Source organism: Callithrix jacchus, chromosome 2 (genome assembly GCF_049354715.1).
Source record: "Callithrix jacchus isolate 240 chromosome 2, calJac240_pri, whole genome shotgun sequence".
Classification (NCBI taxonomy): domain Eukaryota; kingdom Metazoa; phylum Chordata; class Mammalia; order Primates; family Cebidae; genus Callithrix; species Callithrix jacchus.
Genome location: NC_133503.1, coordinates 142,367,952 through 142,381,486, shown reverse-complemented (window position 1 = coordinate 142,381,486; position 13,535 = coordinate 142,367,952). Strand labels below are relative to the sequence as shown.

General features: G+C 37.8%; 1 protein-coding gene across 23 annotated transcripts in view; it reads left to right on the top strand.

Annotated features, from left to right (window-relative positions):
- The window catches only part of MAST4 (microtubule associated serine/threonine kinase family member 4), a 581,015-nt gene that overhangs the window by 515,537 nt on the left and 51,943 nt on the right, over window positions 1–13,535 (top strand). For all 23 annotated transcript variants that reach the window (XM_054252224.2, XM_035291493.3, XM_078365414.1 and 20 more), the window contains 3 exons: window positions 1,590–1,799; window positions 7,650–7,751; window positions 11,348–11,480. In XM_054252224.2, the coding sequence (XP_054108199.2) occupies window positions 1,590–1,799; window positions 7,650–7,751; window positions 11,348–11,480 (445 nt within the window). The remainder of the gene's footprint in view (window positions 1–1,589; window positions 1,800–7,649; window positions 7,752–11,347; window positions 11,481–13,535) is intronic.

The following is a 13,535-nucleotide window of genomic DNA, read 5'->3' as shown; positions in this document are numbered from 1 at the left end:
ATGTTAAGCTAACAACTGCTGAGAACTAGCTGTGCTCTCTCTGTGTGCTGAGCTGGATCTAAAGTGAACCCTGCCACTTGTGCAGCACACACGGGGTGGGCCTGGTGAGGTACCGTAGCGGGGGTCTACTTTGAAAGGCCTCTAGACTGTGCATCTTGTACCCATGTTCTGGGCCTGCTGCTGTATTTTAAGTAGAGACTGTTTTTCTCTGTTAGAAGCCTGTAGATTAGTATGTCATGAGGGTTGTTGGTTTTCTTTTCCCAACCTTACTTTTCTGTGATTTCCCATCTCTTTAGACATTGTATTTCTAACCCTATTAATTTAGAAGAGAAGGCACAGTTGTTGTGTTCCCCAGTTAGACTGGAGGAAGGAACGTGAATTGAGAGAGCAATTGTGAAGAGTTGCTGCCAAGCACCTGGCTGCAAGGACCTGCTCTCACATGGTCTCATTAGCTCACCTTGTTTCCATGCCTTTCCCACCAAAGCATTTCTGCACATTTGGGAGAAGGCGACCACCGCTCTCCATGCTTTTCCTGATTCATCCCCACAACCTGTGTTTCCCTAAGCAGGACAACAAATGAAAATCTTTGGTTTCATAAATCAAGAGTAGCGTACTTATTATTTGTAACAAACCCAACATTTATGTCATAAAGTGGTTTTAGCTATTTATCACATGTCACTTGCTCACCAGGGAAACAGATACTAACTGTTACCTAGTTAATGAAGGTTAGGATATTAGAGAGGGGGAGGAGGAGGAGGAAGGAAGAAAAAGGAGTCTCCCTGCATATATAATTCACGTAAGCAAGGAATGTGGATTAGGCAGTGGGTGACCAGAGAGAATGGAATGAAAGTTGGAAAGGAAATTTTAGGTTTATTTTACCAAGGGAATCCTCTGGGCCTTTTGCATAGGATGTAGCTTTTCAGAAAAAGGAATATGCCGTAAGATGTGTGCTCCTGGCACATTAAAACCTAGCCAAAAAGACCCATTTTTGGCTTAGGTTGTAGAACTCTAGAAACATCCTGATGTTTAAGTACAAAAGCATAAAGAAATAATTGATATTTTGGACAGTCCATCTAAAAGAGCCCAAGATCTTAAATGAAAGCATAACAATTCACAGATACCATTTGAATTACTTGAAGAAGCGTACAGGGACCATTTTACGTTTGATAGAACTCAGAAAAGGGAGGTTATCATTCTGAAATACTCATTTTACTTATGTATCCTCAGATCTTTATTTCACATGCTGAGGCTGCTGCTACTTTTTTTAGCAACAGTTTTAGCTTCACAACAAAATTGAGCAGAAGGTACAGAGATTTCCCATGTACCTGGGAAGGCTATGCATATGCACCCCCGACAAGCATTAGGGTTCATTCGCCCTTTGTGTTGTACAGTCAGTAGGTTTGGACAAATGTCTAGTGACATACATGTGCCATTATTTTATCAGAAGTGAGGCTTTTAAATTTAATTTCTACAATCCTGTTTAACAACTTGCGGGTGTCTCTGAAAATGCTATAAAAATGTGATGGTCAAATTGTTTATACATATGTTTTCTCGTATTACATCCGTGTATACGTGTCTTCTCTAACTAGGCTACTGCTCAGATGGAAGAACGTCTAAGGGAAATTATCACCAGCTACTCTCCTGACAATGTTCTACCCCTAGCAGATGGAGTGCTTAGTTTCACTCACCACCAGATTATTGAACTGGCTCGAGATTGCTTGGATAAATCCCACCAGGGCCTCATCACCTCACGATACTTCTTTGAATTACAGCACAAATTAGATAAGTTGCTACAGGAGGTAAGAATCATGCACCATATAGTTTTCTGATTTATTTGGCTTTTCCTTGAAAAAAATTTTTTTTTCTTTTTTCTTTTTTTTTTTTTTGCTTACAAGGTATAACCATGAGATGGAGTTCACATTCTAGAGAAGCAAAGAAGAAGGAAAAAAAAAAAACTCATGATTGCTACTTGCCATAAATTGATTCTGGTCATTATTTATAGTAACAGAAAATTAATGTAATAACCTTTACAGCAACATTGAGACCCAACTATCTATGACTCTAGGATAAGTAGATAGTGAAGGATTTTGAAGCAGTGATTTTCCCCCTTTAACCATAAAGTTATAAATTGCCCGAGTGTATGTGTGTTATTTGATGATGCTATCTAGTTCTAATATCTGAGAAAGCTAAATGGAAAATTGCTAGCTTCTTCCAGGCTGTGTGTTCTATTAATTAACCAACATGTGGTGTTGGATAGTAAACGGCAACCTAGATTTTCATTAGTGTCAGTTCTTCTTCTAACAAAATACCCAATTTCCAAAATGACAGATAAACACAGGACCTATCTAACACTTGCATGCCTAGCACCTGATAACACCCAGGACAGAAAGAGAGGCTGTATGGGGGAAAGGAATGCATGTGTAATACTGCTCTTCTGACTGAAATTGACCAGCCACAGCCTACAGTGAAACATATTTAGCTTATGTATTTGTATACATTATATTTCTGTATCTCACAGGCCACAAATTATACCTTTGTAAACATAATTATAGATAGTTTCCACTAAACATGAATATGTAAATAATTTCAGAAAACTGAAGGAAAATATTAGCATCCTAATTTTTGAGAATTCTACCTGTCCTTGCCCCTGTAGAATTTAGCTGGTGAGATAAGATCCTTCTCTGGCTGGCAGCTGCTGCTTTTCTCCCCTTTGCCATCTAGACCTTCTGTCCTCTTTCCCGATTTCTCACATTGCAGCCGACTGCAGTCCACTGAAACAGTGCCTTTCAGACTATCCTTAGGGGTGAACACATTGTTTTGGGGTTTTTCTGTCAATCTCTTACTTGGCATGGACCTGTTCTCTCCCATAAAGTAAAAGGAAAATGAGTTGTACAGGAAAATGATCATGCATTTGGGTTTCCTGGCAATGTAAAATTGTTAAATGAGTTACATTACAGTGTAAAATTGCTGTAAGAGTTGCCAAATGCTTAAAATTGTACTTTCCTTGTCACACACAGGTAACAGTTCGTGGACTGGCTCCAGTCCACAGGCTGCCCTTTGACTGCTCTACACTAGAGTAGAAAGTCTCTGTGGGCAGGGACATTGTCTGTTTTGTTAACCTAGGGTGGTATGTGACACGTAGAAGGAATTCAGTATTTTTTGAGTGAATGGCTTCTGTTATCCCTCAGCTCACTGACATCCTCCTTCCTGTCATATCCACTGGATGTTTTACTGGAATATCACTGCACTCAGCAATATTAGAACCCTCTTTTTCTCTGCCTTCCTTTTAATTTATTATTCTTGGGACATCTCTGACCATTTCTTCTCTACCTCTTCTAGGGGTTTCTCTTCCAACTCCTGTTTTCTACAAGGTTTCGCATGATCTCATCCTTAGTCCACTCCTCCTCCCTCTGTCCTAGTGATCTTGTTGGCTGACTTGAATTAAAGACCTGTAGATTCTAATGGCTTCAAATCCTTATCTCAGACCAGTAGTCATGTCTCACATTTCAGAATCATGGGTCCACCTGCCTACTGAATATCTTTCCACCTGGACAGCCCACGGAAGCAGCAGTCCCAAGCTATCTAAAACTAGACTTAGCATTTCCTCAACCACACATGCTTCTCCTGAATTGTTCTCATCTATCGTTGGTACCGCCATCTACCCAGCCTCCTGCTAGAACTGAGAATACTAGGCTCTTCTTTCCCTTCATCAAGCAACCCATTAGACCGTGGTAGTTTACTTCCTAAATATTTCTGCAACCCTTCTTTCCTGTTCTATAATCACTACCTGGCTCAGACCCTCATCCAGCTCAGACCTTCATCCTCACCAGTCTTCCTTCCTCCAGTCATAACTCTTCAAATCCATACTTTTATGCAGCTGCAAGAATATCTATCTAAAATCCTTTGTTGGCTCTATTCTGCCCTTAGGTAAAACCATAATATGGCACGTGGCTGTGCCCTTCCTCTCAGTGCATTTAGCCATAATGCATTGTACTGATCTCTGCCATCTCACTTCACCAGCAGACAGGAGGCTCTTTGAGGAACAGGAATCATCTCTAACTCCCGGTGCCAAGTTCAGCATGTGGTGTTTACTGGTTCCTCAGAAACCGTGGAAGGGAGGAAGGAAGAAAATAGACAAGACTTCATGCCAAAATATTCAACCTATTATAATGTATCAAGTAATCTAATTATGCTGTTGCTTCAATCAAATTAGAGTTCAGAAAATGCTGGAAACACTATGCATACTACTATTTAGGAGACTATTTTGAAAGTTATGTTTGCTAAATGGTGCACTTTTTAACAGAAGAGGCAGACACAGGAATTCTGTAGTCAGCCTCTGTGAGATACTCCTAATTCTGCAATTCTGTCCCAGGGTATTACCATAGTTACAGCTTAGTCCTGTGTTTTTCATTCCTTTATAGGCATGCCCGGGAAAGGGTAGGATTGCTATCCAAAGCTATTTACACTGAAATCCCCTACTTAATTTTGTTTCTCTATGACAGACCCAGCAGTGTTTCATGACAATTAAAATAAAATCTTAGGGTTTCACAGATCGTGTGAATGAACCCTATTACTATTTTTAAGATAGTGATTTTTAAAGAAATTTCTTTGTTGGCCATAGAAGCATCGTATACTTGTGGCATAAAGATCTTGTTGGGTATAAATAAGAATGATTTCTAGTTTATCTTTATAGATAAAGAGCTTCCTTCCATCCTTTTGTAAAAATTTAAACTATTTGCATAATCACATTTACAGTATTTTTCCAGAACTTGGAGCTAATTTGCTGCAGTGGGCTTACCCTTTTTAGACAGAGCCAAATTGTGGAACTTGCCTTCGTTTCCCCAGGATGCAGCTGTCAGTTCCCAGATGTGACATTCTGTGCTGTGGAGCTATCTCCCAGCCATTTTCCCCATTGTCTGTTTTTTGCATAACCCAGGTAAAATCCCCCTAAGATTTGAGCAGCTTAATGTCTTTTTAAATTCCTGAGGCCTTAGACAATTCCAGATGAATGCTTTTATGTCTCCACTCTTTTTGTACTTAGAGAAGTTTAGTCAAAGAAAATAAAATACATAGGAAGCTCTAACCTACTTTCTCAAATTTGGGTCATGGTTACGTTGTTGTTTTTGAGATGGAGTCTCGCTCTGTCACCCATGCTGGAGTTCAGTGGCTCAATCTCCGCTCACTGCAACCTCCGCCTCCTGGCTTCAAGTGATTCTCTTGCCTACCCAGTCTCCTGAGTAGCTGGGACTACAGGCACGTGCCACCATGCCCAGCTAATTTTTTGTACTTTTAGTAGAAATGGGGTTTCACCATGTTAGCCAGGATGGTCTCCATCTCCTGACCTTGTATCTGCCTGCCTTGGCCTCCCAAAGTGCTGGGATTATGGGTTTGAGCCACCACGCCCAACCATGGTTATGTTTTATAGTGGCCAACCCTTAAAATGCAGACACAGGGTATCCATTAGTGTTTCCCCTTTGGAGTTTGCTGGTAACAGCCAGGAAGCAGTTTCTCTTCGAGGGCTAATTGTGTCTTTATTTTATGTTATTTTAACAGAGCTTCTTCTCCCCACTTAAATTGTAGATAAAATACTGTTTAGGTTAATGTAAATTATATGTTTTAGCACTGGTTGTGGCTGATCATTCTTAGAAGTAAAAAAATTGGAATGAATTTATTATTTTTATGATTTTTGAATTGGAATTTCTTTAATCTAAACTGACTTTTTAAGTTTATTAAGATATAAAGTTCTCCTTTCTTTTTGAAGAGACAACCAAAATGTGTTTAAGCTTTTCAGATTTTCCTTATATTCCTGAATTTATAAACCAAAAATTATTAGAAGAAAGTTCAATATCCTGTTCAAAGTGTCAACTAAGAAGTTAGGTAGTTTTTTGCTTCATCTTTAAAGTTTTGTGTTTAGTTTGGTTGATGATAAACCATAAAGAAGATGTAACCATATTTCTTGGCATTCAGTGGACCTTCCAAAAATCTATTTTTGTTGCAAAGCAAAAACTGGGAAGAAAATTTAAAGGCAGTTTTAGTATTTGAGATGCATATATGTATGCACATCGTTATATATGTCGTAGCATCCTTCCTGGTTACTAGGACCTGTCATAGTTACTATTGATTTTCTTTGAACATATTCTATTCTATGATTGTTTACCAATGGTCATTTTTTCTTTTTTCTTTTTTTAATTTCAAAAGTTAAATGTTTTACTTTTGCCTCTTTATGGTTTCTGTACCTGTGTTTTGGAAAATGACTTTTGATTTGATGGCTTAAATTCAGCAGACATACTACTTCTGAGTATAAACATTTTTTATAAATTTTGTCTGCCAGTTCTTTTCATGAGAGTAGGGGATTGGTCCTTGTCATGGTAAAGCACCTTCAAGAATGACTGTAAATATTTATTACCGTGTCTGTGAAATTATATTATGTTGTACCAGCATCACCTTGATATGTTATTTTTAAATCCTTTGTTTTTAAAGCATAAAAACAAAGATTAAGAAAACTTAAAAGTGAACATAGAGAGAAGTTTACATTGAAACCTCTAAAACTTGTTTTATGCCTGTCTTGATATAGATTTATCTGATTTTTTTCCAGAAAATATTATTGAAAATGTAAATGACTATTAACAAACAGCTTTGCTCTCAGAATACTTATTTTGCTTGGAAAATATATAAAATAAAATTTTAGAAGATTTTAAGTTAGTTAAATTTTACCAAGTTAAGTGCCTAGGTATTATTACTTATTCAGTGTGTGAGACTGAATTCACATTTACATACCCAGGTATAGATTCATCATCCAAACTCCAAAATGCTCTAGAATATGAAACTTTTTATGTGCCAACATGATAACACAAGTGGAAATTCTCATACTTGACCTCATGTGATGAGTGCACAAAATTCTTAAAAAATGTTGTATAAATTTACCTTCAGGCTGTATGTATTAGGTGTACAAGAAACATATGAATTTTGTGTTGAGACTTGGGTTCCCTCCTCAAGATTTCTCATTATGAATATGCAAATATTCCAAAGTTTGAAAACAATCAAAGACTGTTGATCCCAAGCATTTTGAATAAAGGATATTCAACTGGTATAAACTTTATCCAGGTAACACTTGAAAAAAGCATTGCACACTTCTTAGGTGTGATGATATAACTAATCTATAGGTGAGTCATATTGTATATGTGAAATATATTTCAAGAATGTGTTAAGTGTCCAGGATAACAGAAGCAGTCCTTCACTGTATTAGCCATTCTTATGTCCAAGATGGTCTATCTGGAAAATCAAGGTTCTTGATCAGCTTCCTACTCTACTTGTACCATGTGCTTACTGTGTTGTAAACTTTTAATGTCTCCTTCATTCATGGTTCACATTAAGCGCCCTTTGATTTGATTTTTAGCACAGATAGTCTATCAGAGCTTTGTAATTAAGGTTTAGCTAATAGAAAGATTTTGTAGATATAGGCGTGTAACGGTGTTTGTTCATTTATATACAGATAATGTCTGTTCTTTTTGTCAGTCTTTTAACAGTATTTTCTAAATCACTTGATTTTTTTTTAGCATTTGCAATGATCTAATTAGCATACTTTGCTGATTTTCTTTTCCATTTAGTGGAGCAACTGCATCATCACTCTCTTTATTGCTTTCTCATAGGCTCATGATCGTTCAGAAAGTGGAGAGTTGGCATTTATTAAACAACTAGTTCGAAAGATCCTAATTGTTATTGCCCGCCCTGCTCGGTTACTAGAGTGCCTGGTAAGTTGCCCCTCAATGTGACTATAATAATTTATTGTTAACTGGGAAAGCAGTAACCATCAGAAAACTCCAGCTTCATTTGGAAAGAGTCAAGGGGAACTACAACTTGTGAATGTTTATGATGACATCGATATGTGACTTGTCCTTCCTGATTTTAAAGAGATTTCTAAGACTTTTGCTGTATTAAGTGATAGTTATATCATATTCTAGTCAAACTTGAAATATAATCATGAAATAATATGCTTGACCTTAGCATAATTACTTTATGTCACAGCTAATTTAAAATGCTTGCTGTATCTCACTTTTTTTGGAGTTGCCAAGATGCAGAGAAGGAATAGAGATAAATGCAGAGATAAATAGTGACCTGTGATTATAATTATTATTTGTCTCTAAAATGTGGCAAGTTAGAAAATAAGTGCTGGCTAGCATCCCATTTGGGAAAATACAGTAGAGCCTCATGTAGACCTGAAGGAATGAGACTTTTAGAGATGGCTAGTTTATTTTGACAATTATATATTTTTAGCTAGGATCAGTGGCTCATGCCTGTAATCCCAGCACTTTGGGAGGCTGAGATGGGTGGACTACCTGAGGTCAGGGAGTTCAAGAACAGCCTGGCCAACATGGTGACACTCTGTCTCTACTAAAAATACAAAAATTAGCCAGGTATGATGGCACATGCCTATAATTGCAGCTACTCAGGAGGCAGAGGCAGGAGAATCACTTGAACCCCAGAGGAGGAGGTTGCAGTGAGCCGAGATCATGCCACCGCACTCCATTCTGGGTGACAGTATGAGACTCTTTTCTCAAAAAATAAAAAAGGAATACAGTTATACATTTTGATCAGTGATCGTTTTCCTGTTTAAAAGTTTTTATCAAAGTCTGATTTGAGGTTTCAGTTAAAACTGTGAACAAATATTAAGCTGTGGACATAAGAATTATTTTATGTCCACAGCTTAATATTTGTTCACAGTTTTAACTGAATATAGGATAATATAGCATCAAAACTCACTTTTAAGTTCCACTGGCTATTAAGGTAATTATAACACCACATACGATACAGCTTTTCAGAAATACACACACACATACATAATACATATATGGATGCAGTGCTTTGGTCTTGCCCTTATTTTAACTACCATCCATAATGGTTTATAATTGTGAAATAGACACAGCACCATAAATATATATCAATGCCTTATAAGACACAGAGAGAAAATCTTGAGAAGAAAGGTAGGGAGTTGGGAGGTATAGGAAAGGACTTTTTATCAATGGTGAGGACCCTTAGAATCACAGACTTAAAGACACCATTTGGCACTGAGTGTCGCTGGAAGGCTAAAGGGAAAAAAATATCTTGGATGCCTCAGGGAGAACTGGGTGACTAGTAAGTCCAGGTAGAAAAGTTAGTTAACGTTTTACTGCCTCTCCTGTTGTAGCTTTTGAATTAGGGACCACATGTTGCTACATGGGTACTTCCAACAGTTGTTTAATTTAGAGGAAAGTGTCATTTAGCATTAAAACTTGTTTTTCTGGACAACAGCAGATATGCTAAGAGCAGATCTTGCTTAAAAGAGGAAATTAACTTTCTACAGTAATCACCCATAATTAGAGGAGAAAAAAATACAGCTTCTCAAAGATAGAAACGAGTGAACTTAGAAGTAGCTCAGAAATACTGCTGCTTTCAAAGTACTCTTTAAAGCTTAGATGAAACTGGAGTTTCATTGTGTTAGGGGATGCTTCCCACAACCTACCATCTTATCCCTGCAGTACCCAGGCTTGCTCTGTCCGTCACTGAAGTAGTTATATATGTAAAAGGCAATGAGTATTTATACTGGTTTGACTTTACTCCATTTGTAGCAAGTTTTTTTTTAATATGGCCTTTAGAAACTCTTGAGTAATTCTCAGGTGAAATGCTGAGATTCCAAACTTGCCTATTTCCGGGATTAATCAAAATGGGAAGGATCCTGGGGGAAAAAAATTCCAGGAAATATAACTGACATTAATAACTGGGCTTTAAATCTATAAGCATAATTGTTTACAACACATAAATATATGCCCTTTGGTATATGCCCTTTGGGCATAGAAGAGAAAACCAAACTTGGTTTCTCCTGCTGTAGTCTCACAATGTGATTCTGACACCAGTTGTGTGAGAACCCCACACAACAAGCAAGCAAGCAGTTCTGCAGCAGACACCAGCTGGGTGGCCTTCAATTCCATTCCAACCCACTATCTACCCAGAAATAGCATCAGATCCTGCAGGTTGAGGGATCAGTTCCTCCACAAGAGTGCCCCTATTTCCAGTACCACTTGCAAGCTCCACATTGTTTTACCTGTGCTTCTCACCATCTGCCTGTAAACCCAGGTTCCCGTGACCCCCTCTTTAGGTTTGATTAGTTTGCTAGAGCAGCTTACAGAACTCAGGGAAGCACTGAGGTTTACCAGTTTATTATGAAATACATTAAAAACTGTGCAGATGAGCTACATAGGGTGAAGCTTGGGGAAAGGAGTGTAAGGCCCCATGGGTGCACTACCTTCCAGAAAAGTCCACACAATCAGCTATCTGGAAGCTCCCCAAATGTAGTCCTTTGGGTTTTATGGAAGCTTCAAATAGGTATGTTTGATGACATCATTGGCCATTCTTGATCCACTTAACCTTCAGCCCCTCTCTGAAGTGGAGGTGAGGATAGGGCTGCAACTCCTAACCCTCTAATCCTATGGTAGGTTCCCCAGACAACCTGCCCTCTTCCAGAGACTTACCCAGGAGTGCCCAGCCACCAGTCAAGTCACTAGAGTACACAAAGCCACTATTACTTTGGATATTCCAAGGGTTTCAGGAGTGGTATTTCAGAAAACAGGATGAAGACCAAAAATACATTTGATATTATCAAAGCATTCATCTGGAGTGTGGTGATTGAAGATTTTTATTACACCCTAGAAGCAACAGACAGCCACACACACACACACACACACATACACACGCACACACATTAAATAGATAGGAAAATATATTCCCAAAATTTTATAGAAGACAGAGGCTTTAATTTCCTATTTTTTCTTTCTTGGTCTTTACATTATGTGAATAGTAGTTACTTAATTTTATAGGTAACTAATAAAAAAATAGTATCTTTGAAGTTTTTCTTTCTGATGTTTTTGGATACTTCTATATTAAGAGAGTTTCCTGCAGCATTTTTGAGTAAATGTATTCTAACATTCCTTTTGTTGCTGGTTGAGTGGAGAAAGAAATTGAATCTCAAATCTTCTGGATGGAAATTCCCAGATTTTATAACTTTGCTAGAAAGGCACAATTAAAAATCAGACCTGTTCATTTCTGATGAGATAGATCTTAAGTGGAGCATAGTACCCTGGAAATGATCATTATCTTTGGGTTATCAAGTGCATAAATATGTTGGCTTAGAATATGAATAGGCTTCAAATATGAAGTGGGAATTACATACTTTTTAAAGCCATTTGCCTCCTTTCTGTGTAAGTAACCTAGAGCCATGTATTTCCAGCAGTTTTATTGTGAATGGGATTTATGTAATAAAACCTCAGACAATTTTGGCTCAAAGAAGTATCCGTCTGTGTTTGTCTTCTACTAGGAGTTTGATCCGGAAGAATTTTACTACCTATTGGAAGCAGCAGAAGGCCATGCCAAAGAAGGACAGGGTATTAAAACTGACATTCCCAGGTACATCATTAGCCAACTAGGACTCAATAAGGATCCCTTGGAAGGTGAGTCCCTGGACTGGTCCTACCTTTGACTTTGTTTGTACTGTCACCTCATAGAAGAAATCTAAGTTGCAGATCTTTATTTTTCCTTATGTTTTGGCTCTATCTGTTGAAAAGTCCATATTTGGGGACTGGTTGCTATTTGAAGAAAATAGCCATAAATTGGGTCCTGAGACGTGAATGAGCATGGCCCATTTTGTGTCTGCCTAGAGTGTGGGTCAGGCCTTGACATCCTAGAAGCCTGACAGCCTAAGAATGCCAGAGTGTCCCAGAAGGGTTTCGAGTTCAGTCTTCACTAAGTAGTTTTTCTCTTGCAGAGCTCAGTTGGGCTCTTCTTGAGAGTACTTTTAATTTTTAAAATGTTGCTAAAGAAATTATCATTAATTAAACTGACATTTTAATTTGGAGGTAATGTAATCGATGATAGATTACTTTAAATTGAATACGGTATTCATAGGTATATTCTTGTTTACTTAAAATATAAAAAAGATGGAGAGTCTATAAAAATGGTTTTTTTAAGCTTATAAAAGGATTTATAGGCTGGGCGCAGTGGCTCACACCTGTAATTCCAACACTATGGGAGGCCAAAGTGGGTGGATCATGAGGTCAGGAGTTTGAGACCAGCCTGGCCAATATGGCGAAACCCCATCTCTACTAAAAATACAAAAATTAGCTGGACATCGTGGTTTGTGCTTGTAATACCAGCTACTCAGGAGGCTGAGGCAGGAGAATTGCTTGAACCCAGGAGGTGTAGGTTGCAGTGAGCCAAGATGGCACCACTGCACTCCAGCCTGGGCCACAGAGTGAGACTATGAGACTCCATCTCAAAAAAATAAATATAAAAAAGGATTTATGATTGACTCACATTTTAAAATAATATTATTAAATTCAATACAGAGAATAGGACGAATCCTGCTAGTGAATTTTGAAAAATCTAATATATGTAAAATACTCCCCCGACAACCTGTTCCTGTTCATGATGATTTAGGATTATCATTTGTAACATTTAGGTTATATACTCCCCAAAAAGACTCAAAACTATCCTTGACTTCTTCATTCAGCATTGTCTTACTGGTTCATTAAATTGAATTTGCAAACAGTGTTTATCTTGTTAAATTGTTTGTAATGGTGGTAAATGTTGTCACAGAGTTTTTTCCATCTGAAGCCAGGAAACCTGCTGCTCTCTGCCCTGCTCTCCAGTTTCCCGGGTTTGTTTGCTCCTATGGCCATCATATCTTTGCTTCCAGTGAAATGATGCATGCATTACAGTGAGATAATGCCAGATAAATTTATACTGTACTGAAAGCAATTCCACAAGAGATTCATCACTTATCAGAGACTGGTGGCTGCTTTTCTCAAAAGTTCCCTGGGGAGAGATTTTTCCCCATGGCTTTTAAATTACCATCTTTACCTTTTTGAATCATGAGTCTTCAGAAATGCTTTAAATCAATGAAATAAAAAGGGCAGATGTTTAATGGTATTTAGATGAGTTTTAAAAATCACTTCAGGCATTACAAAATGATGCCTTGGCTTCCAGCTTCAAAAGCTGACTCTTGGTTCCATTCCATTACTACCCACTGCTTACAAATAATATGTATTTTTCAGATAATAGTTACTTAGCAGAAATTCTATTTAAAACAGAGCCATTTTTTAATTTGTTTTTTTATGAAAATAGTTGGACTGGGGGAGGCTGTCAAAGTAGATTATAGTGACTCTTCACGCCTGTGTAGTTAAGATTGAGTCAGCTCTTGAATCGTAGACCAAGTGAGTTCTTTAGTTTTCTTACCTGACAATAGCTATCATGGTAGGCTGAAGTTTGGTAGGTGAATAACCTGAGGCCCGTGTATAAACTATCTTTATAGAGGCTCTAAAAAAATGAATAGTGATCTTTGACAAGTTCAGAGTTTAATCACTGGATATTGTGTTGTTTTTTAATTGTTGACCCTTAATTTATGATCTGAGGTTAGTTTTTGGCTTTTGTTATTTTTATTTTTTTTAAACTTCTTGCTCCGTTGCCCATGCTGGAGTGCAGTGGTACCATCTCAGCTCGCTGCAACC